A 23,692-nucleotide genomic window follows, 5' to 3' on the forward strand; every position below is an offset into this window, starting at 1 on the left:
TAAAACCAAATATTTGCAATATATGTTTAGTGTGTAATCTTCATGAGTGCAAGAGTGCATGTTTGTGGGCGTGCTCGTGTAGCTACCTTCATGGGCTCCGCTGAGAACAGCCCAGTTGTTGTGTCCACAGTCAACAGCTAATAAACAGTAGACTGTAGAAGACTGAACAGGAACAGTGAGTCATGTTGTTGTCTGATGTGCCTCTGTGTTGTTGTTGTCTCTCCCTTCAGGTTGTGTCATATCACGCGTGTGTATGTGGGCTTTTCATTCTTATCTGTTATATACACGGTGTCTCTGTCCTCTCAAAGCCGTCTGAGTGTTGTGTTTGTGCCGTTTTGTAGGCTTATTATTATTATTTTCTTACCCTTCTACAGTGTTTTTTTTAAATTTCTCCACCCCCTGCAGACCTCTGCCTTGGTGAACAACAGCACGCGCTGCAAAGATTATGTCTCGAGAAACAAGCCTTTTCTGCAGATGTGCAATGAGCTTGCACTCAGACACAGGGTAAAGACCTGCTCGTCAAGCCTTAATCAAACCGAAATGACTTATCGAGACAGATCGCGGTGTGAAATGTTGATCTTTCCAAGGCCCAAGGTCTCCGGGGTCAGTGGAGCCATCTGGGTCAAGGGATAGTACCCCTGGAAACATGCCACGCTGAAACAAGCCAATATTTGGACCAGTTAACGTGTCACATCTCGCAGTTTCCAGCTGAAAAAAAGTGGGCTTCAAACAATGTTGTTGGCGTGTGATGGATCTGAAATACTACTCCCTGGCCTAGAACACAACTCAGTGTATTCAGTGCCCAGTGTAGTCCAAAGTTCAGGGCTTTTTGTCATTTCACTGTGGAGACCAGCAATCCAAAGCTGCACTCGGTAACTGAAACACACACAGTATCAAACAGAGAAATCACTGACAATCTTTAATTAAACAGTGGATTCGCACAATTGAAGGTAAGCGAGCTTTAGCTGCCAGAGCCATAGAGGTCACTGACATTGCTTCAGTTCTAATGGTTCTCATGTATAAATGGCAAATTTACTGCACCAAAAATCCCTCTTTAAAGCAGATCAGGAGTCCATGAATGATAATGATAATGTGGATGATTTTCTTCTCATCTTAAAGTGAAATTAGAAGCTGTTTTTATACAGTTTACCTAAATCTGTCATTTAAAAAAAAATCTATTCAACATGAGCTTTGCTCCACAGAGGAAGAAACTGTATTTGGTGCTTTAATATGTAATATCCTTGATTCATCAATTGATTGATGAAAGATGAACAATTAGTTAAAACGGTGTCAGTGTTTAACGAGCAGAAAAAAACTATTTCTGAGCACCGACCAAAGGATCGATGTTTCTTCAATGCTGGTGAAACGTCTCCTCCTCGTATTTAAAGAGGGATTCTCATGCTGTGTAAAACTCATTCCTGTGTGCTTACGTTTTGTTGTGTGTTGTAGAAAAAAAAACTGTCTTGGCCAGCTTTTAAAGAGCTTTTATAAGTTCCTAGTTTTGACTGTTGGCCATTTAATATCTTACAATTCCTGCGATATGCATGTCTCCTCAAGGTCAAATGGTCAAATGCCCCTGTGATTACAGCCTCAATCACTTCTCTGGACCTTCAAGGGTCTTGTTACCCTCTCTTCCTGCCCCCCTCTCTCGCTCTCTTCTTCCCTCTCTCTGTCTCTCACCCTCTCTCTCTCACCTTCTTGCTCTGTCTTTTTCTCCTCACTTTTTTTTGTTTCAAGTGTTTTGGTGACTATTTATGTTTATTCTGCAAATATCTTTCATTGGTGTTTTTGTGCAGTATTACACATTGATTTTATGTATTGATTATTGTTTTTCAGTATCTTTAAGTTGTGTATTTGTGGTATCTTTGTGACTGTTCATTTAATCCTATTTGTTTATCTTTTGTTCCTTTGGATTTTTAATACTTTCTCACCTTCTGCTGTACATGTATCCTCTACTAACGCAAATTAGGTCTAAATTTGCAGCCCAACAGAGATAATTATAAGCTCTAAAATGGCAAAAAATCTCACAGGATCAGGAAATTCCCCATGACAGATTTGGCATTATCTAATTTTTCTTCACTAAATAAAATAAAAAAGACTATGATTGCATTTATATTGAATTCACTGCAGAACTCCAGTATGCCAAAGGCAAAAGTGCATTACAGCTCATTACAGTTTAATAAGTAAGACAGATTAGATTGTCTTTAAATTCATTTATGTAGGAATTTCTACAATAGAAAGCTCCATTAGGTTATGATAATAAGAATAAAGTTGCATTTTCTGCAATGTTATTAAAATCTTTGACTAACCGGGCCAATAGGTGGATAAAACCCTTGTATAGTGTTTATATAGTGACACGTCCTGTTTTTCATTGCTTTTTTGTGTTCCCAAATTGTTCCACATGCCTGCTTCAATGTGGGATTCTGGGATTATTGTCCACCGCAGTTCTGCAAATATTCTTTCATGTGAGCCAAATTTGTAGCTGTCTGAAGGGCAAAAACAGCACCTCCAATAAAATGTCATGCACATACATGAGAAGCATGTACGTGCTGAGTGAATTTTTATGAAAATGCAGCAATTAATGACAGCGGTGAGTGAACCCAGGTGTGTGTGACATACATCCGGACCAGAGGAGCAGGATACAGTTTCATACCGGGCTGGTTTTCCCAAAAGGCATCTCAGTTACTGTATGCATTGTATAGATCCACAGTGACTTCAGTAATGGTCACAAGTCTATCAATACATCTAATCATCATAGTAACGTGAGATCACAGCATCTTTAACAAGCGATTGATCTCATATAGGTTAGAAACTGTATGCGGCCTCACCGAAAATAGGACTTGAACCGTCAGCAAAATCTCGTCCCAACAGCTGGCATCATGAAATGATGACGTATTTATGAATTACATCATCCAGGCCGTGACTGAGACTGTACACATATTTATTTTTTACAGTCTGGTAAGAATATTTGCAGGTTGTTTTTCCCCGTTCTTCTGTGTCTTCCATCTTCTTCACCTTCTCCTCCTCCTCCTGTGATTAACACTCATTCTTCATCCCATCCCCAGGCCGCCACTGCAGTGCAAGTGTAACTAAAGTCTGATTGTAGGTAGGTACCTACTCCCTCCCTGCTGTAAATTAAGTGTGACTTTGGATAGAAAATTATGTCATCAGTGAATATAGAGACAGCCAGACACAGCTTTTCCCCTGATGGACAATCCCAGAGCACAAAGCCCCCCTGTTGCTGTTGTAAATACTGTACTTAGCACGGTGAGGTAGCCAGTCGACCGTGCCAGACTGCAGTGGCTGACACATGATCATTTGAATACTAATTTCTGAAGCCATTCTTTGTCTTCCTCTGGACCTTTTATGCAAACTAACATGTCCCATTTGTTGTTTGCACAACAGACCGTCAAACGGATCGCTCATACATCTTTAAAATCCACCGCAAACACATCATCGCTTATCAGTTCCACCTTCATCGATTCAATTACTGCAGTTTATTTTTGTCCTCATGTCGTTACTCTACTCATATTACACTCGACAAGTGTTTAAAATCCGGATTTGAGCCGATGGCGATGCATTCAGACTGACACAGCTATGAAACGCTGCAAACTTCATCGCCTACGTGCGTCAGATGAAGCACTCACGGGCGCTTTCTATTGTGAGAAAGTCTTTTGTGACTTTTTCTCCCTCTCTTCTCTGTCCTGTCTGCATGCTGCATGCTGAGCTTTGCTCAGGAGTCCAAAAGAATTCCTCTGAAGAACCTTCTGTCGTTGCGTCGCACGCCAGCTTAGCTCCTGTGAGCTCTCGTGATGCGTACGTCAGATCTGCAGCTCATCAAAAATAGCCCTCAAATAAAGCAGACAATTGAAGTAACATGCGGCCTCAAGAACAGAATTCATAACTCTGCAGTTTAGCTCGGCCCGCTCACCAATGTGGCTGCTGCTGTTGCAACCAGACAGTATTTAAGTGTAAAGGTTCTCTGGGAGAAAGTCGTTTCTCAGAAGAATCTGTGTGTGAGATGTAGCCTACAATAGATCCATCATCATCAATATTTTACTGAGTCGCCATTCTAAAAATGGGCCTGCGTGAGTTAGTATTAAAAAATGACTTTTATTTACAGCCTGCTCAAACGGTGTGTCAGTCAGAGTGCTGGAGTGTCTTAGCAGGAAGACACGAAAGCCACCACATGATACCAGCGGCTGTTGTTTCCTGTGACCCGGTGAGGGTTGGAGTTTCGCGAAGACGCACATTTTTTTCCTATTGATAACTTTAAACAAATTTCCCACGGCGTCGTGCACAAAAACGGGGAAACTCCAGCAGTCATAGGTCAAGTGGCCATTGTTAGGGCAGATCAGCTCCCTACCAATGGTGTACCTCACCTTCGCCCGATGCAGCAGCACAGCAGGGAATTCAACGTCTGCATGCTGTGTGACACCACATCTGCAGAGGGAAAGGACACAAAAGCCTCTCAGAAATCTGCACTTGTGCTTCAGGTCCCACTGTAAACACACTGTGAACTGAGCTCTGTTACAGGAAACCTGAAACAGTTGAGAAAGTTGCAGGAAGGACATTTTTGGGTTGGCCATTAGAAGTTTACAGCAACTGAAAGCCAACCCTGTTTTTGGGGTTTTAATCTAAGTGAACTCAGGGAAACACGTGATTCTAATTTATGGCATTTTTTTTATTCAAGTCAAAAACTTCTCGAGGTCAACTCCTGTCACATCTGATATTGATATATTTGTGTAAACCTGTGGGCCTAATTGTTGTCTAAAGCACCTGGTCATTATTTCATGACGGGTGCTTTATTCATCGGGCCAAAATTTGAATAATACTGAACATGTTTGCTTTTTTTGTTAAAAAAAAACCAAAAAACACATCATAACTGGCATTTTCTTGTCTTGTCTGTCCTGTCTGTGTCTGTCTGTGTTTGTCCTTTTAAATGTCTTTATTTAACAACTTTGTTTCTCTTTTTTTCCCTGTTTTCATCTCGATTTCCTCTCATTCTCATGTTTGGATCCTTACGATATTCACCTGCATATGGAAAATATTGCCATGACCTGCTGGAACTCTTTTTTTTGTTTGCTTTTGTTATTTGCTTACAAAATCAAATAAAAATATGATGCAGCAACGAGCAGCGAGAAATCTCGCAGTCTCAGTAACATATCAGGAATGGCAGGGTCATCTCTGCGGCTTGCTCCTATTAGCAGCCCACCGTATGAAAGCTATGAGGCCCCAGGACCACTGCACCGCTGTCGCTCCCCCATCCCCTCCATTCTGTAGCGGAAACAATGAACGTTTAATGTCTGCGGAGACGTGGATTCACGATGGACTCACGTTCACCTGTGTAAACAACAGCAATAACATACGGAACGCTTGCATAGAGAAGAAAGACGTCCCGTTTCATGACTCTCGCGGGCGGAGGTGCATGCGTCAGCGCGGCTGATGGGCTCAAATTTGAGTTTTAGCTTGAAAGACTCACTCTTATTTCAAACTTTTCAGAAGAAGCGTGTGCTCAGAGTGGTCGTTAATAAAACTGCAAGGTTGAATTTTTTTGTTTTTTTACAAAATGTAGATCCACGTAGAGATCCCATTTTTAAGTGTTGGTAAGATCGAACAGAAAAGGAATTTCAGAGCAATCCGTTTAAACAAAACATCTTTTAAAAACCTAAATAGGTTTCTATTCCTTGTCTTTTTGTCAGTGTACGTGGTTAAATTTAGACCTCAGCTTGCTGATGTCATCAGAAATGAGGCTCGGTTAGTGTTGCCAGTTTATTATCCAATCATAGTGATGTCATTAGAAACCCTACGGTCAGGCTAATGTGTCTTAGAAACAGTTTAGAATCTTAGCACAGGCTTGGTGCAATATTAAATAAATGAAACGCAATAACGTGTCGTAATGTGGTCACAAAAAAACGAAAAACACTTTGTTGTTACCACCCTGGTTAACCCATTTTTACACGACGCTGTACATCGAAAGGTCTTTTCAACCACTTCTTCTGATGGTACAAGCACGCCCTTCGATGCCTTTATATGCAGTTAAAGCACCCGTAATGGGAACAACGAGGTTAGTCGGAGGCCGTGTAATGGAGGGGCCATTACATACATCTTCTGTGTAAGGTCAGAAGATGTATAGATGCCCGAGATTGTGCAAGCTCATTGCGTAATACCAGCCTTTGCGAGCACTCAGACCAGGGTGTGGGTCCAGCTGGGGTTCTAGAAAACATCCATATCTTCAACCTCAACTCTGAATATTGATCATAATGGCCACTGAATCATAATAATTGATCTGAATGTACCTATAAAAGACAAACAAAAGCTGTATCACGATGGTAAAATAAGCCAAAATGAATATACAGTAGATCTGCAAGGAAAAGGTAAAAATAGAAAATATCACATCAGTTATGCATCAATAAATGTACCTAAAAATCAACATAACAAATAAATGCACTTTAGTAACAGATGGTGTTGATTTACTAAGGTATAATAATTGGCCATATAAAGAGTATTTAAACACAATCAAAAAGATGGATTTGCTTTATTTAAATGTCTTTTCTAACCTTTTTCTTCTTGTGACGTTATCAGGTTGTCATCTTCACATTAAAATTTCACCTCAAGAGCTCTGCTAAAAAAAAAGGATCCCCAAAAATTGAAAGTAATGCAATAAACATGCAATATTCATTTGATGCTGGAAACCACGCACTGTGCACGTGCATAGGCAGAAATATGCAGAGCTATTTTTAACCTTTAAAGCGCACAGGCCTGGAGCCATTCTGCCTGTGTTCCACAAGCATATGTTGTAGTAATGATTACATCAGCCATTTGTCTCCTTTTAGTTGAAATAATTAACCTTATTTTCATGTGGTTGCTGCCAGATTGGATTTTCATATTTTATTTTCATTTTAGTTTCATCGTTTATATTTTTATCACTTGTAAGCTGTCTTCCATTGTAAAGTTTATGTACCACAAAAAAACCACACAAAAAAATACTATGTGCTATTGAAATATCCTGAATTTATTGGAGCGACAGAACTTTAGTGTGGGGGGAAAAAAGTCTTTGTTGTGCATTTGGTTTCAAACTTGTTACTGTTCTGAATGTTCTATGATGTTTTGAGATGATTCTCCTGTTTGTTGTTGTCTCACATGATGTGCTTCCAGAAATTTGCTCAATTGGAATTTTGATATGCAATATTATGACAAAGAAAAGAAGCTGTGACTTCTCCTGAATGTTCTGCAAACTGGAGACTCAGAAGGCGGGTTTAGACACGAAGTGTCCAGATTACTGTCCTCGAATTCACCATGTAAAAATCATCATAATGCAATAATTTAATGTTGTCTGAAAATATGGGAAACAGCATGCGGAGCCTTGTTTCTCCAGTGACGTCAAGCATTTTTCATAACATAATGAAGCTCTGAAAGTAGGAATTTGTGTCAGTCAGGAATCAGCTTCCTGTTAATCATGTGAATGAACGCGGAGACGGAATCTAAAGAATTCTGGGGGGAATGAATGTGTGGACGTCTTCACTCATATTGCAGTTGGGTTTTTCCTTCCATCCATCCTTCCATCCATCCATCCATCCATCCATCCATCCATCCATCCATCCATCCATCCATCCATCCATCCATCCATCCATGCTTTTCTAGATTGCTGTGATTAATCCGAAGGATGTCATAATTAGTGCCGCGCTGGTGGCCAGTAACACTGACTAACACTGATGCAAATATTGTATAAGCAAATAAAAGAGACAGATGTTGTAAATGCCTCTATGAGGCCCCTGTAGTAGTAGTTCATGCATCCTAGCATGATTCTGCAACTGTAGCTAAACCTTTGAAGCATTGGTCACTGGTTGTTGTTGCATATGTACATATATGTATCTAGCTATGTGAATACATTGAAGTTACAATACAACATTAAAGAATGATCCCAGCTATGTATAAGTCAGGGGCACAACTTTCAAAAGGTCTCATTTCAAGAGAGTCGGAGGTGTTAACTAACTGTATCACGCTGACTGAATTTCCCATTATATCCATCCACATATGTTGTTTTGATTCATTTTCTGTAACACTTTCACCCAATTTGGGTCTAATAGCAAAGGAGAAACCCTGACAAGTTCTCTTTCTACATGAGGTAACTGTGTTCTGCTTTTCACTGTAAATTCAATGTAGAAAATAAATGCTGCTAATGTATCACAGAAGCTCTTCCACTGTACATCTAGTAATCGTATTTGATTCCATTTGATCGTTTGACACCAGTCATATGCTAACGCAGATATACGCTACATCGTTGTCAGCAGTGCTGTCCTCTTCCATGTTTCTAACATGTTTCATGTTGAACATACCTACATACATACATATGTAGGTAGATTTAGCTGTGTATGTATCTCACGGTGATGTGGGGCTGAAGTGGGATCCTTATCATCATGGGAGGTTTTTTAACCTTGCAGCGTCACTCTGACGTGTTGATCATCTTAAGACTTACCAAGAGTTCCACAGCTGAAGCATCAGGCGTCGTTCATCTGTCACGATGGATCCTTTTCAGCACCTTCTGCTGGGTTTTTCGTTTGTTTGTGATAAACTTGAGGTTTGAGTCTATCCTGTACAAGTATCACACACACACACACACACCACACACACACACACTTAGACACACACACACACACACACACGAGAATAATAAGAATAACGTCAGGCCTTCCTACAGTATCACCCACTCTTTTCGAACCGTTCTCTGTTGATCTTTTCTGCTTTTCTGCAGATTTGGCAGACTGGGGTGGTGAGGGTGGTTGTCTCGCAGTATTGTTTCTAATTTCTACTTTTGTCGATTGCCGGCTGTTTTTTTTCTTTGTTTGTTTGTTTGTTTACACAAGAAGTGCTGTACCAACCGTGTGTGTTATGCGTAGACTGTGTTTGCAGAACAACTGTCAGTTTAAATGTTTGCGCTTCATTCTGACATGCACAGTTAAGCTGCAGTTTAAAGGTAACAGTCGTTCCTGTTTACTTCTTTACATTTATTGCGAGGAAAAAACGTGATTTAAGAAACCAAAAAAAACCCCAAACCTGTCTTATATCCTTTCAGCAGTTGTTAGTTCATACATGCTTTAGTAGTTTGGTCATTCTCTGTTAACTTAATGGCTTTCTGTTCTTGTCTTCACAGTGTTAAGTTTCTAGCATTCGCCTTCTCTCTAAATGGGGAATCAGTAAGCGGTAAACACAAATTTGCAACAGGAGCCACTTAAGCAACAGGTGTGACCCGGATGGACAGTTTAATGGAGATCTGTGGGGTGACAAGAGGGAGACCAGAGGTCAATCATGAATTCAGAAAATATTAGGGTCTGCTCCTCACGTTGTTACCAAAGCAGCCTCTCGGAACTCCAGCACATTTATGGCAACTCACCTTTTCCCCTCACCCACCATTTTTCTCAGACTGAGCATTGCACTGGGAGAGAAAAGGACTCCTGATTACACATTCCAAATGACATATCTCATCGTAGGATTACAGACTCAGTACCCTCTACAGTGCTGAAGAGCTGAGCAGCTTCACAAGTTTCCAGAAGGAAAACAAGAACGCTTTGTCTCTGCAAAGGACCGGATGAACAATGTAGCATCTCTGCTAACATATCGTAGCATTTGTTAGCTGGGGAATAACTTGACTTACTCCATGAAAATTCTGAAAAGAGAAGAATTTATGCATTCAAAGGATCTTCTAGATGTCATTTTTCTCTTGGGTACCCTTCAAATGAAGAAGAGACAGTACATGAGAGGAAAAGCACAGGCGTTTTTTTTCCACAAGCTGTCGCTATTGATCGTATATGTACAGGATTCTGTAACATCCATACTGTCGTCACCCATTTAAGTATAGCACTTGCGTAACTTGTTGGCCACTGAACTTATGTCTTCCATTCAATCGTATCAGACTGAAACACTGCCCTTGGACCGCATCACTCAAAAACGGCGCCAATTATTGAATCAAAGAGATGAAGCACACCAGTTACAGGAATTCCTTGTCAGAAAGTGATGGGAAAAGTGCATTGAATTTATCTCTCATGTACTGTCGGAGAAGCCTGTCCCAGAGTTCCAGAAGGGGTACCAAAGGTCCTGTAGCATGCACGTGCTGAACGACCTTCTGTAATGTTAAGTAAGTCAGGAAAGGGTCATGAATGGGGGGGATGCTTGCCTCTTTATGGTACATTTCACTTAAAGTACTCCTTTAACTGCCACAATGCCATCCTTATGTGCACATTTGAATATTTCAAGTATTTTTTATCATGCCTGATTGATAAAGCACTCAAAAGCGAGGAACAAAATGACTGAAGGAGGCAAACAAAGACTAAGAGATTATTCTGCAGTATTAGATGATTTGGGCCTGAATATGATCTGTAACATATGCTTACAAAAAAAAACAGAAGAAAACATTCCTGCCACAAGAACACTATTGGGTGGAAAGTCTGAGGTTTTTATTTTGAAAGGGACCACTCAGATTAATGTTTGCCCCGCTATACAAAGGCCAACACTGCCAATTAGGCACAAGAAATCCCAGAAAAATACTGCCTTGTCTCTCTATTGTCCCTCTTGCCGCCAACGAGCGCTTGCTGGCAAGTCGACGACAAGACAAAGACGGCCCGTCAGGGGAGCCCCGGGCGAAGGGGAGAACGAGAGGAAAACGGACCAAGCAGGTGGAGCAACGGAGGAAGTGTACAAAGAGAACAAATCTATATTTTGATAAACAAAACAACTATCTGCATGACTTTGGAGGAGGTTTCTGCACAAAGAGGATCCAGAATGGACACATCGGGGTGGGGGTGGGGGTGGGGGGGTTTTATCCAATGCGAATGGCAGAAAAGTAACAATGGCGTCGTGAGACCAGTTCAAAGACACAAGTGGGTGTTTTGTCATTGTGTTGGGGGGGGAGTCCCTCTGAAGCACCGGGAAGACGTTTTATTTTGTTTGTTTTTTTTCCTGAGAGACGAACGTAAAGACGCAGGGAGGACCAAGGATGGACGCTGAGATGAGAAAAAAAAAAGATAATGCATTTTTGTACCTTTGTTTACCAGCATGACTACTTTGCATGACTGTCTTTTCTGCAAGCCCTTAGTTAAAGACAAGGGCGCTAGAGATACAAAAAAAAGTATATATAAAATTAATTAAAAAATGTTATATGCAATTCATGTTTTAAAAAAAGATTCTAATGGAAGAGAAGAGCTATATTTTGTTTTGACAAGTTAAAAAAAATGTGAATATTGAAACATGTATGTTTGCAAGGTACACTGAACCATGTTTTGTTTGATGAAATCTCTCTGCTACTACTGCCCTGGATTTTCCTCATAACCGGAGTTTTCGGCCATAGTTTTACTTTGTTCGGCTTCCAACAGTTCGTTTTACTGCCATCCGGTCAACTGCTGTAGCCGGAAGCTTCGCAACAGCGTAACAGGGTGTTTGTTCAAGTCTGCGTTTTCTTTCTGGAATCATTTGCACAATGACCGTAGCAGCGGCGGCGGCAGCAGCAGCAGCAGCAGCTCTAAGACAACAGCTCACAAAAACACAACTCTGATTGCTTGATAAATGCTCATAGTGTGCTTTTTTTTGGCAATAATACAAGAGTTGTCCCGCGATTGTAGCAGGGGACGAGGAGAACCTCCACAGTATCTTCAATGCCTCAGCGTTAAAGATCCACGAGGGCGTTGGAGGCCCCGTGGCAGGATTGTATTGGGATGATCCCATACACTCCAGGGATAATAATGGGTGAAGAAATATTCTATATCGGTGAACAATCAAGAGAGATTTCAGGTTTGCATGGAACCAACTGCCATTCCAAAGTTTGTGTGTGGTCTGAAGGACTCAGGTGTGTCGCCAGTGTGTGGATGTAGGTGTCTCATTTTGTTGCTAACATAATAAATCCTAGTATATAGATGATGATGATGTGAACACCTCGCAGTGACGTGTTAAAACGATAAATAAACGCATGCATTATGACTTGATAATCTCCGTAGGAGCAGCAGAGTCTTGGCGTATCCCCTAAACCCCCCTGACATTGTTGGTCATAAATCCAGTCTTTGAACCTCTGAACACTGTGCCATGTTGTAGAGCAGAAACGTCTTCCTCGGAGAGGCCACCTAAATCTTTTCACACTCGCAGCATCAGTACGAGTGTGCAGAGGTAGCTTGTCGCCATCCCTCCCCCCTCCCCCCGCGCCCCCCTTCAGTTTCTTTTCAGAATGGTCAGGTACTTGCATTGCCCTCATCACCTCCGTGCAGCTGGTTAGTTGGCAACTCATTCCGACACGGGAGCAGCAGCGAGAGAGACCCAGAGCTTCCCAAATGATGTCAGCAATGTGCATTAAGTTGTTGGAAAGACAGGATGAGGGATATCGGTGTCCACCGAGGGGTAATCGATGCTGAGTGCTCTCCAGGCTTCACAGCCCCGGTGTTGGTTATGGGCCCTGCTGGTTCAGGGCTCCGCTCAGGCAGCTGGACGCTCCTGTGTCCGTTCCTCTGTAGTGCAGTTGGACTTCCTACAACTCAGCTTTTGGTGTGTTGCAAACTGTTCACGGTGTAACAGGTTCTATTAGTCGTATTTGTTGAAAATAAAAAGGAGGGTCTCTCGGTTTTATTTCGGTCCCTTTTTGAAAACTCCCGAGTCCCACTTTGGGAAGCATTAAGCAGTCCTCTGGTTGTCACGAAGGTCCGTATGAATATTTCAGAGGTAAACTAGCAAAAACTTTGCGCTCCACCCGGCCGTAGTCACGGCCAAAGTAGTGTCTGTTTCAGTCCCTCCGTTTCTCTCTAATTAGGTTTGTCTTCATTCTCTCCCAGCTCTGCCCAGCACAGCCTGAGGGAAAAAAAGAAAACTTTCCTTATTCTATTGCATAAAACTGCCATTTGATTTAGTCCCGCCGAGGAGAGTGAGCTACAATGTCGAGAGCGCTAAGTCTGTTTTATTTTCTTAAGTTGGAAGTCTCTGAGAAGACGTTTCCTGTGGAGGGAAGGGGGGTGGGGGGTGGGGGGGGGCAACCACACACCAAAACAACCAATGTGAATCAATGCTAGAGCGGAGCTTAACTATCAGCTACTATGGTGACACTGACTGGCTACCTTAAAGGTACATCCATGGTGATATATATGTTAGGAGTATTCCATTTATTCCTTGTATGTTTTTAATCAACCTCATTTTTTCCCTAACTTTTGAAGACATTGTATGCAATCTGCACCACGTATGCCACTGTTGACACTAACTGTATGCTCCCTGATGATTCAGACGGTTGCAGCCACGTGCGTGGTGGCTTTATGGTTTTCCATAGAGTGACTTAGCAATCACACTAATCTAAGAATATTTTGTTTAACAAAGTGATGATACCAGAGTCGTTTTAAGAGAAATCATACTTATCATACTAATTAGATTTTTATAATATATTTAATATCTTATTTTGATTAGAAATAATATGACTAACATCTCAAAGAGTCATATACATAGTTGTAATAACACAGACTAATGCCATGCATTCATGGAAACATTCCAAAGATACAGTAAATGATGTTCATGCCATTAAGTTGTGTAAAACAGACTTAGGTACTAGTCCATTGTACTTTGGTCTTAGTAGGAGAGTGAATGGTGGGGGGAGGTGGTCACTGATTTTATTTTTGAAATGTCAGAAGACAAAGAGCAACTCATCAACTGTATAAAGTATATTTCAATGGAATGTTCATGAACTTTTTATATTTTGAAGGGGGAAAAAATAGAAACATATCAATAAAGTGTCACAATTGAACATATTTCTACTAATGAGACTTAAAAGGTATGAATGTCAATGCGACCTAATGTGAACTAATCTCCATAGCAGCTTGAATGAACAACTGATTAACAGTCATGAGATGCTTTTTTTTTTCCAGTCATTGAAATTGCTTATCATCATTGAACTGAACTTAAAATAAATGGAAAAGTGACACTGAGGCTCTGTCCATTTGTCTGTAGACTTGCACCATTGTGCACGTCACTCTGCACAAGCCGACACATTCTGAAGCACGGCCACAGTTAGCACGTGCATTGCTCTGTCAGAAACCAGGAAGTGATTGATATAATGTGCTCTGAAGCGAAGACACTTTTGCCTGAGGAATGACAAAGTCGATTTATCATTGAAAGTTTAAGGGTCGGGTCTATTTTGATTTCCAGGAACAGCGACTGTCAGGAATCATTTTTAGCAAGCTGAATGTTACATGAGGCCGTCCAAGCTGTCATATAATTGTACCCTATAAGTTTGCGGTCATCTGCGGCATGACATCTGAGAAAGGCGAGGTAGAGGCTGTTTCCCTTTATGCTGCATGTTGCCATCAGGTAGCAGTGACTCTGCATGTGAGACTGGACATCGACATGAGGATCGTTCTGAGCTTCTCCCCTGTGAACCGAGAGCTGATTGTAGTTTATGGGCCTGTGTGGGCTAATGAGCCTACGGGATGGGGTGGGGGGGTAAAGGGGGGTTGTAGGGTCTCCTGAGGCACATTTCTAAACTGAGGTACATGATAAATTATGTGTCAAAAAGACCCCAAATGAAGGTCTAGTATGAGTCCAAAATATAGACCTGGTACCAAATCATGAAATCAGCAGGGAAGCCATGTCTTTTTGGCCATGTCGACCACATATGAGTAACTAGACAGACGGGGAAAAACCAAAACGTTTCGTTAAGATATATTAAATCTGTGAATATATCTGCAAATGCTAAATAATCCAAGTCTTCTTCCGAATGGTGCTGAAGAGCTAACTGTTGTATTGGTTTATGCTCACACAACGTATCATGGACAACCGACATCGGAGTATCATCTAAATTTGATGTTTCTACATTCTGCCTTTCAAAACCCAACATTAAAACTCAATAGTATAATATCTTCTACCTTTTGTTGCTGAAAAAAATCATGTGGGAACGTAACAAAGAGCCGAGAGTGCAGTATGTGTGCAGCAAAAGAACAGCGAGGCCAAGCCTGCAGAGACCGCAGCGTGTCCTCCTTTGTGCTAGAGTTGCCCTCTAGTGGTGAACTGCAGTACTCGCTGTATTTATGGATGATGCTTTTGTGACTCCTAAACGCAAATTAATGTATCCAAGTCGCAGTTGCATCTTTCTGGATTTTTATTTTAAACAAACAGTAAAAGGCTGGATTATCTCAAGAGCTGTAGATAATTTGATAATGAAAGGATCATTGTTTTAAGACTGATAGGTTAAAAGCTGTTTGTTTGCCTATAGATAAATAATAGTAATACTAATAAAATAATAAGAACATTATTATTGTTGTTGTTATTATTATTGTAGTGAAATATATAGCCTAATAATAATAAGTAAAGCTTCTTGGTCTTCAATCATGGCTCCAGCCAGAACACATGGCATGATTTATTTATTTTTTATAGTTTTAATAGTCTGATGAGAAACTGAGTGAGTCAGTTTACACACATATTGGAATAATAATTAACGGAGGGTCGAGGTTTGCCATCTGTTAGGGAGGGTTTGGCAGTTTGTTTTAACATCATTGTCTCCCTCAGTCGCTTGACCATGTATTTGCTGCAGATTTGTTGCAGCTACCTCACATGTCCTTGATTTCACTCTATCCCTGGCGAGCAGAGTGTGTCAAATGCTTGCCCGTAACTGTCTGCCTCCCCTGTGTGCAGTGCAAGCTCTGCCAGGAAAAGTTTTTGGAGCATAATACATTTTAATACCTTTGAATTGCACCCAATTCTGAAAAGTAAGACCCCTCATGGAACGCCCGATATCCCCATGTGACCAATGGAGTTTCATCTCTGTTTAGTACAGGCCTGCTGCTCGGGGTCATACAGGCAGGAGTTGCTCGTGGTTGTGAGGGAGCCGACTGATCTGCGTGTTGATTGGTTCGGAGTGAGTCTGAGACTGGCACTTTTAGGTTACCATGAGTGGCGACACCCTCACGTCGGTAGAGTAATTAACCATTGCAGTGCTGAGGAGCATGAGCACAAAGCTCACAGTGTAGTTCTGGAGTTTTTCTGCTATTTTTGCTGAAGTAACTATGAAGCCCAATAGCTGTTTTTGGTCCCTTTACCAAGGCAACCACACTGGTCAGTTTGGGGATCTTAATGAGCCCGATGCTGGTGGAACAAGTTGCACCAGCCCTGAAGATGCATTTGCATTCATCTGATTTTCTGGTTGACTGAAATATCTCTCCACTTCCTGCATTTACATTTGAAAAATGAATCAGTGAAAGTCTGTCTGTGAACTACAAAATTTCATTAAATGTAAGAACAAATCAGAACTTCACAATTGAGTATTTGAAAAAAGTAGTTGACAAAACAGGTCTTGTTGCTACAGTCATACATACAGTCCTGCTTTTTAAAAAAAAAATTATTATTATTTATTTAAAATACAACACTCTGGAGATAATGTTAAAAGATCTCTTCTGGTCAGAGAGCAATGCTCATTAGAGAGGGTAACACCGAGCAGTGCCAGGCAGAGGTGATATTTGATAGGAGGTGGAAGGTTGTGTTGCTCCATAGCTGAAATGGAGGGAATGGACTGGGAGGGGTTATAGAGGTCCAGCAGAGATTGAATTTCAACAGGACAGCATTCGCCCCAAAAAATGTTAGGGCAGACAGTGTGAGGCAGCAAAGGACAGGACAACTGGAAGAGTCCACAACAGGACAGTCCATGCACTGACGGCGCTAAGGTGGAGGAGCTGGAAGGACACCGCGTGAGCTCCAGGACATCCTGTAAAAAATGTAAGGTGATTTATCATTTGGCCTTCGGTTGCTGTTAGCAGCTACTTTACACTTGTGAGTCAACAATTTTCCTTTTCATCAGGGTGAAACTATAACTTGGGATCGGCCATCTTGTCCCTTCAAATCGGATGCATGTGAATGTTTACCAGTGATGAAGAACTACAAGTGCAGACACTGGTGCAGTGTCTCCCCTTAAATCCTTCTAAAGCATCTCACCTCAACCCCTCAGTGACTGAGATATCGCTCTGGTTCCAGAAGAGTTCGCTTTAAGTGCGTTGGTCATACAGTGTGCTGTGTTCTCCCACCTGGCATGGACTGCAGTGACCCCCATGAGGAAGAAAGAAGCAACAGAAGGAAAGATGGAGAGGATCACAAACAGATGAAGAACCAACTCAACATTGAAGAGAAAGGAGAAAAGGAGCTCGAAGGAAATGAGAAAGAGAAGAGAAGGGAGAGTCGGCGGTCTGGGATGATCTGGAGGAGTGGATGGGCACTGAGCGAGAGGTTGGCCATCAATGTTTCAGGGATGCGTTACGAAACTCAGCTGCGCACTTTAGCACAGTTCCCCAACTCCCTGCTTGGCGACCCCAGACGAAGGTCCCGCTACTTTGACCCAATCAGAAACGAATTGTTCCTGGATCGCAACCGGGCCTGCTTTGATGCCATTCTGTATTTTTACCAGTCAGGTGGGAGGCTTCGGCGGCCCACCAACATACCTCTGGACATCTTCATGGATGAGCTCATCTTCTACGAGCTGGGAGAGGAGATCATGAACCGTTTCAAAGAGGACGAAGGCTTTCCCAAAGAGGAGGTGACCCCACTGCCCACCAATGAAATCCAGAGGAAACTGTGGATGCTGTTTGAACACCCCGAGTCCTCGTCAGGCGCCCGGATTATAGCGATCATCAGCGTCATGGTTATTGTGGTGTCCATCCTTATCTTCTGCTTGGAGACTCTGCCCGACTTCCAGGGTGAGAAAGGCACAAAAGAGGTGGGACGAGTTCCAAATTCTTTTAAAGAATCCATATATTGCTCCTTAAAAGTTACTTCATTCTGTCATAGCCTTGTGCTCATTAATGGAAGTGTGTGACTGAAACATGATATGGCAGGAAGCAGGTAAACACACACTTGTAGTGGTTACAGTGTGTGAAGAAGAAAACTACTGCCATGTGTAAAACTATTTGCCAGTATGTCTGGAAGCAGACCAGCGAGAGGGAGGGATACTACTGAAACCTGATGGTGCGATTATTTTTGTCAGCCGTTAAATTTGATACACTTAAATTCAGGAAGTGCTAAAGGGTAAAAAGAGTAACCTGTGGAGCTTCAAATACTGATATAAGCAGAGAAGAAGGGAAGTTTAACGTGGTAATGAAAGGTCAAACAAGTGACCCACCACACAGGCAAAGGTGAAACGAAACCTTCCAGCGGCTTAGATCTTGAGAGCGAATGGTCTGTATGGATGAGCAGCGTACGCTGGGTCGTGTTAACACGTTCTTCCCAGACAGCAGGACTGGGCCAGGTCAGCAGCAGACACAGCAAACAATTACTGGCCTGCAGCAGCCCGAGGAGACAGTGATAAAGGTGGAGATGGATGAGAGGCTCTCCTCTTTCTCCCTAGAGATCTCACAGGTTTATATTTAGACTCTGTATCAGACCGTGGAGCAGATCAACATGTAGATGTGCACCATTGGCAAATAAACACTCGGACCAACGTGCCACTCAAAGAAATGCAGATCTGTTCGATTTGCCACGCAGATCTTTTTGTTGCACGACAAATATCCTTCCACATATACTCATGTGCACTTTTATAAGGCCCATTTGAACAGCCGCCATCCTGAAGGTTTCAGTTCAAAGTGACAGGGAAGACGGGAAGACAGGTGTGCTGAAAACCCGATCGGTGCGGCCGGGATTGAAATTTAATGCTGTAGATGTCAGTCATTTTTATGATGTTGTCATGGGGGCTATCATAGAAAAGGTTTATGGTTTCTTCATATCAAAGTGAAAGCAAGTTGCATTAATATAGGAAATCGTGCATCTTTAAAGGGCAGTATGTGCATCAAATTTTTAGGTTTCATTTTTTTTAAAGTCTTTTATTTATACTTGTAACATAGCAGGTTATATTTTAATTTAAGCAGGGGGCAAGCTTGTAAAGTAGACAGTGAAGCTCAACTAAAATAGATGGAGTCACACCAAAAACTACTTTTAATGAAGGAATAGTTTGATCATGTAGCAGGTTTGTTACATGTAAAGAGCCATTATATTTTATTAACATGTAATATTTATGTCTGTCTTCGACAGGGGCAAATTTACAGACACCCCTCACAGCCAAAGAATGTGTCTGAGAACCTTCCTCCTCCACCAAGTGTTTTCCATGACCCCTTCTTCGTTGTGGAGACCATATGCATATGCTGGTTCTCTTTTGAGCTCATCATGCGCTTCAGTTGCTCACCAAGTAAGATGTCCTTCTTCAAGGACATCATGAACATCATTGACTTCAGCGCCATCTTGCCTTATTTTGTCACTCTGGGAACAGAACTAGCCAAGGACAATGATACCTCTCCAACCGCCTCTCTGGCCATCATCAGGGTCATCAGGTTGGTGAGGGTTTTCAGGATCTTCAAGCTGTCCCGTCACTCCAAGGGCCTCCAAATCCTCGGCCAGACGCTGAGGGCCAGCATGCGCGAGCTGGGCCTGCTTATATTTTTCCTTTTCATTGGCGTCATTCTCTTCTCCAGCGCCATCTATTTTGCCGAGGCTGACCACACCAACACAGCCTTTGTCAGTATCCCGCACGCCTTCTGGTGGGCGGTTGTGACCATGACCACGGTGGGCTATGGTGATATGCACCCAGAGACTGTGTGGGGTAAGCTGGTGGGCTCGATGTGCGCCATTGCTGGTGTGCTTACCATCTCCCTTCCAGTGCCCGTCATTGTGTCCAACTTCAGCTACTTTTACCATCGGGAGACGGAATGTGAGGATCGAACCGAGTACACCCACGTCAAAACCAGCCTATGGGACAATGAGGACTCTGAGAGAGAGGAACTCGAGCAAGAGAATAGGTGTCCAGAAGATTATTACCCCACTGACGGCATCTGCAGCCCTTTGAATGGCACCCTATTAGGTGGCCTCTGCACAGGGCAGAACAAGGAAGGAAACATGTACCTGAGGGAACCCCTGGTTACTCAAGTTTAGGTTGGATTAGACCAGTTGAGCAACATGAACACTGTTTTACACATCTGTAAGTGCCAAGGAATTAAATGGAGTAGAATTAACATCCATTTATGTAACTTTTTTTTTTCTTACAGCACTTGCAGCCAAATGTTTTCATAAGCTAGTGTTTTGTATCAATGTGCCGAAAATACTGCAGCTTTTATACTCTCAGGGTCATGAGACATTTATTTATTAACGCTTTTACCTGATGTTGAAAATATGAAGCGGTTCTCTCTATTGCTGTCTCAGCATTGTCACTTTAATGGCGCTTTAGCAGGAGCTGAGAGACCATTGCCAAAAAAGGCGTCATGCGCCATCAAAATGCAACTGTGACCGTCTACGAGACCTCATGGAAACCGAGACCGCATTCTCAACATTTTCCTGCTCATCGTTCACGTGTGTAGTTTTCCCTTATGTAACCTGAAGCAACGCACTTGTGCTTTCTTGTGTCTTAACAGTGTATCTAATAAAATGGAGAGTGTTTGCGTCGGCCAAATGTCTGTGATTGGCGATTAAAATACGCACGCTTTGTTTTTAATAAAGATTATATTTTATTAAGTTTGCTAAAATCAGCTGTGCTATCATTTTACCTATACGGTAAATCAAAGCTCAATTGTTGATACAGAGGAGAGACCTGTTGATAATAACAGTGTTATTTTAGGATCCGAACAATAGCAGGAATGTTCAAACCACTACATGGACGACCGTACATTTAATCTCAGGCATCGGCCTGGCTGACTCTGAGATACTCTTGTGTTTGGCATTTGACCTTTCTCACTGCTACTAAGCTGTTAGAAGCAACAGCTTCCAACATCATTCATATAGCTCTCAATTTCACTGAAATACTTTCCACTGTGATGACCTATGGAAGGTATGCATTGCAGTGTAACACAGCAAGTGCAAACTGTTCCTGTTGAAATTTACCATTGCTGTCCTTTTAATGCTCAGACAAACAGAATATGTCTGAGGACCACAAGCACAGTGTTTTCCTGTAATTTTGCCTTAACCGCAATGCAAATATATGGTCTATCTATATATAGACTGGAACTGTGAACTAATTTAATGGCAGGATTACGTCTTCCCTTTGCTATGGTATCTATAACTGATGACATCATCACACTGCGGCTCAGATGTTTTATAGAGCCTGGCCTATTTCTATCATTAGTCGCTTGTCCACTAGAGGGAGATCTAGTTCTCTCAGCAAGGCTGACCCGAGACCATTCCCTGCCAATTAAAATAATCGGAGTCCTCCTACGTTTCCCACGGAAATAGTTGTTTTCCAACAGAAAAGACAAACATCATTAGAATTTACACTGTGTTTATTCTCCTTCTCTCTCTTTACACCCACATAATACAAACATGGACTTTAAATACATGAGAACCGCCCTGCAGCATGAGCCAATTTCTGCTGCTGAACAAGCATGACTTCAAATGATCAGCTTTAGGAAGCCAAATGAATCCATAGTTAAATAACAATTATTTACGCAATAAATAAATAACTTACAACACAATTTTTGGTCAATCTCAGCATAAAATCAAGTCTGCAGGTTCAACCTGGTCTTCTTCAAAACCAAAATACAAATATAGCACTCCTTGCTTCTTATTTTTGTCACTTGTCCCCTGAAAACTGAGGACTGACCATCGCATTTAAATCCATTCCAAGAAGATCATCAGAGTCAATGTTAAAATATCTCTGTTGGTTTGATGGTGGTTCAGACATGCTCTCCTCTGCCAGTGTATTCCTGAGCGGCAGGAAACGAGTGAAGGGGACTGTGTGCTGGTCTGGAGATTGTTTAGGTGCCAGAGACACAGGAGTTCCGTTGTGCGGGGACAGGAAGCGAGTGTATCCATCTGCCAGCAACACTTCCCTGAAAGTGCAGTCGGCCTCAGTGGGGTGCCTCTGAAATAGACAACGTATGAATACAGGGAAGGACATGAAAATCTACTAATATAAATGTGCGTGCATTGTGTAGTGCGTGTTTATCATGTACCTGCCCCCATAAACGGCCTCTGCTGTCCATACAGAGAAACAGAGAAGACGATTTTCCTCGGATGACGACATGGCCGTTTCTGACTGACTTCAGTTCCAGCACACCTGGAAGCACGCAGTGGTCAACAAGCTTTTTTCATTTTTGTGCACCGTTTGGCCCGAGCATATTCACACCAGTTCCGAAATACTCACTGTTCGCCGTCTGAACATCACTCCCGGAAACGCTTCCATCTGTGCTCATCTGCAGATACATCCCTCGCCTTTGATTATCTGTACCAAAGAGGAAGAAACCATCATTACAGTGGACTCAGGTGAGTGCAGGACGGCTCAGCAAACCAGGCGTACCTGTGTAGAGGTGGACGCCTCTGCCATGACTGTCAAAGGATAAGAGCGGGTTGGAGTCAGGGAGATAAAACAATAGAGAGGAGGGAAGTGAGATGATGAAGAGGAGAGCAGAGAGGCCCAGGAAAGAGTCACGTTGAACCATTTGGAAGGGGAAAAAAGTGCAGTTTGAATAAATAAATAAATTAATTAATAAATAAATAAATAACAAAAGCTTAATACAAAAAAGTACAACAAACAGAAAAAAGGTATGGTCCTTCAGAAGTGATCTCTTCAATAAATTTCCAAACAGGAGAAACTTTTGAGCCCTTTTAAAGGGGTTTGGGGAAGGAGGTCCTCCTCTGGGTGAGAGCAATGCATGAGTCAGATCTTTCTACATAATTAAGGAATGATTTAAGCTGAGAGGAAGACCTGTGTTCAAACACTATGTATGGACTTCTTCCGCCTCCTTTACAGTCAGAGCATCTTCTTCCCTCAAGTCAAGTGGGGTAGAATTTTCCGATTCTCCTCCTCCTTTCTCCTTTTTTGTGCATATCAGTCATTTACTGCATTCTATCAAATTACCGTCAACTGCTTGGAATTTTAATTTTATTGTGTTTTAGTTCGACATTGAGTGTTATTTTCTTGTTTTTGACGGTATGAATGATGACTGGATTTCCACTTCAGAAATACACACATTTCACAACTGGACCAAATCACACAAATGCCTGCGTCATTGTGCAAAAGAAATTGTGATGAGACCTTTGCAAGAGCCTTTTTATAGTGTTTATGTTATTGTGAAAGGTGTGTGCTGGTGAGAGAGAAGCAGATTTCCAAGAAGACGGCGGGTGTTTATGCGTCTGCAGCTGTGCAGTTGTCTGAGGGGCTGCACGTCACGCCTGTGAAGTCAAGGTTTCTGTGGCAAACATGTAAAGTTCTTCAAAAGTGCTTCGACGCCTCGTTTCCTTTCATTGTGGCCTTTCACGTTTCATGTTTGACAAAATGATACTTACAAAAGGTGGAGGTTTCAACACATTCATGACATTCATTTTAGTTTTAAAAATATTTCCTTTAAACAGTCAATATGTAAACTCTTAAAAAAGAGAAAGCATGTATTAACATGCATTTTTAGTGTATAATGAGCCATTCCCCCTCATGATGATGCCAACTCACCACACATTGAGGTGGTGCTCGTATTGCTATAAAAAGCTATAATATTAACCTCTTTCTTTGCGTTTTGCTGACTTTTATAGTCATAAAAAAGGTCATATTCCTATGCTATTTATTTAAAGCAACAAGTATTATTTTACAGAGAATCTTTGCAGGCTTCCTTGTTGGTGACTTCCTGATTTCCTGTTCTGAATCCCATCAGGAGCATCCCTGTACCTACAATGTCCAGGTTGTTGAAAAAACAGTTGACATTTTATTTATTTATTGACATTTACTCAT

At 41.9% G+C, this 23,692-nt stretch overlaps 3 protein-coding genes across 12 annotated transcripts in view; 2 read left to right on the top strand and 1 right to left on the bottom strand.

Moving 5' to 3' along the window:
• The window catches only part of kcnc3b (potassium voltage-gated channel, Shaw-related subfamily, member 3b), a 37,848-nt gene extending 23,909 nt beyond the window's left edge, over window positions 1–13,939 (top strand). For 4 of the 10 annotated variants that reach the window (XM_057029424.1, XM_057029447.1, XM_057029470.1 and 1 more), the window contains one exon: window positions 9,155–13,939. Coding sequence is in view for 6 of the 10 variants with exons in the window: in XM_057029470.1 (XP_056885450.1) it covers window positions 9,155–9,168 (14 nt within the window). In the remaining 4 variants the exon portion in view is untranslated. Of the gene's footprint in view, window positions 1–230; window positions 2,105–3,065; window positions 3,107–5,128; window positions 8,188–9,154 lie in introns of those variants that run through there. The other 6 variants (XM_057029405.1, XM_057029414.1, XM_057029431.1 and 3 more) reach the window with 4 other exon arrangements.
• A 131-nt stretch (window positions 13,940–14,070) lies between these two features.
• Window positions 14,071–20,428, top strand: LOC130523888 (potassium voltage-gated channel subfamily A member 1-like). Its single transcript, XM_057029493.1, has 3 exons — window positions 14,071–16,722; window positions 16,805–17,713; window positions 19,021–20,428. The coding sequence occupies exons 2-3, from the start codon at window positions 17,033–17,035 to the stop codon at window positions 19,912–19,914; spliced, it is 1,575 nt and encodes a 524-aa protein (XP_056885473.1). The 5' UTR covers window positions 14,071–16,722; window positions 16,805–17,032; the 3' UTR covers window positions 19,915–20,428.
• An 805-nt stretch (window positions 20,429–21,233) lies between these two features.
• Window positions 21,234–22,595, bottom strand: fgf21 (fibroblast growth factor 21). The gene is made up of 4 exons (XM_057043253.1): window positions 22,268–22,595; window positions 22,115–22,192; window positions 21,924–22,027; window positions 21,234–21,832 (listed from the first exon to the last, which is right to left on the bottom strand). The coding sequence occupies exons 1-4, from the start codon at window positions 22,407–22,409 to the stop codon at window positions 21,542–21,544; spliced, it is 615 nt and encodes a 204-aa protein (XP_056899233.1). The 5' UTR covers window positions 22,410–22,595; the 3' UTR covers window positions 21,234–21,541.
• Between the last annotated feature and the right edge of the window lie 1,097 nt (window positions 22,596–23,692).

The sequence above is a fragment of the Takifugu flavidus genome, chromosome 1 (assembly GCF_003711565.1).
Source record: "Takifugu flavidus isolate HTHZ2018 chromosome 1, ASM371156v2, whole genome shotgun sequence".
NCBI classification, from domain to species: Eukaryota; Metazoa; Chordata; class Actinopteri; order Tetraodontiformes; family Tetraodontidae; genus Takifugu; species Takifugu flavidus.

Excerpts from the sequence above, each read along its gene's own strand:
- LOC130523888 (XM_057029493.1), top strand. The coding sequence starts at position 17,033 with ATGGACTGCAGTGACCCCCATGAGGAAGAAAGAAGCAACAGAAGGAAA. Across the intron at positions 17,714-19,020 it reads GTGAGAAAGGCACAAAAGAG|GGGCAAATTTACAGACACCC; the intron begins GTGGGACGAGTT and ends TGTCTTCGACAG.
- fgf21 (XM_057043253.1), bottom strand. The coding sequence starts at position 22,409 with ATGGTTCAACGTGACTCTTTCCTGGGCCTCTCTGCTCTCCTCTTCATC. Across the intron at positions 22,193-22,267 it reads AGGCGTCCACCTCTACACAG|ATAATCAAAGGCGAGGGATG; the intron begins GTACGCCTGGTT and ends TCTTTGGTACAG. Across the intron at positions 22,028-22,114 it reads TGATGTTCAGACGGCGAACA|GTGTGCTGGAACTGAAGTCA; the intron begins GTGAGTATTTCG and ends GCGTGCTTCCAG.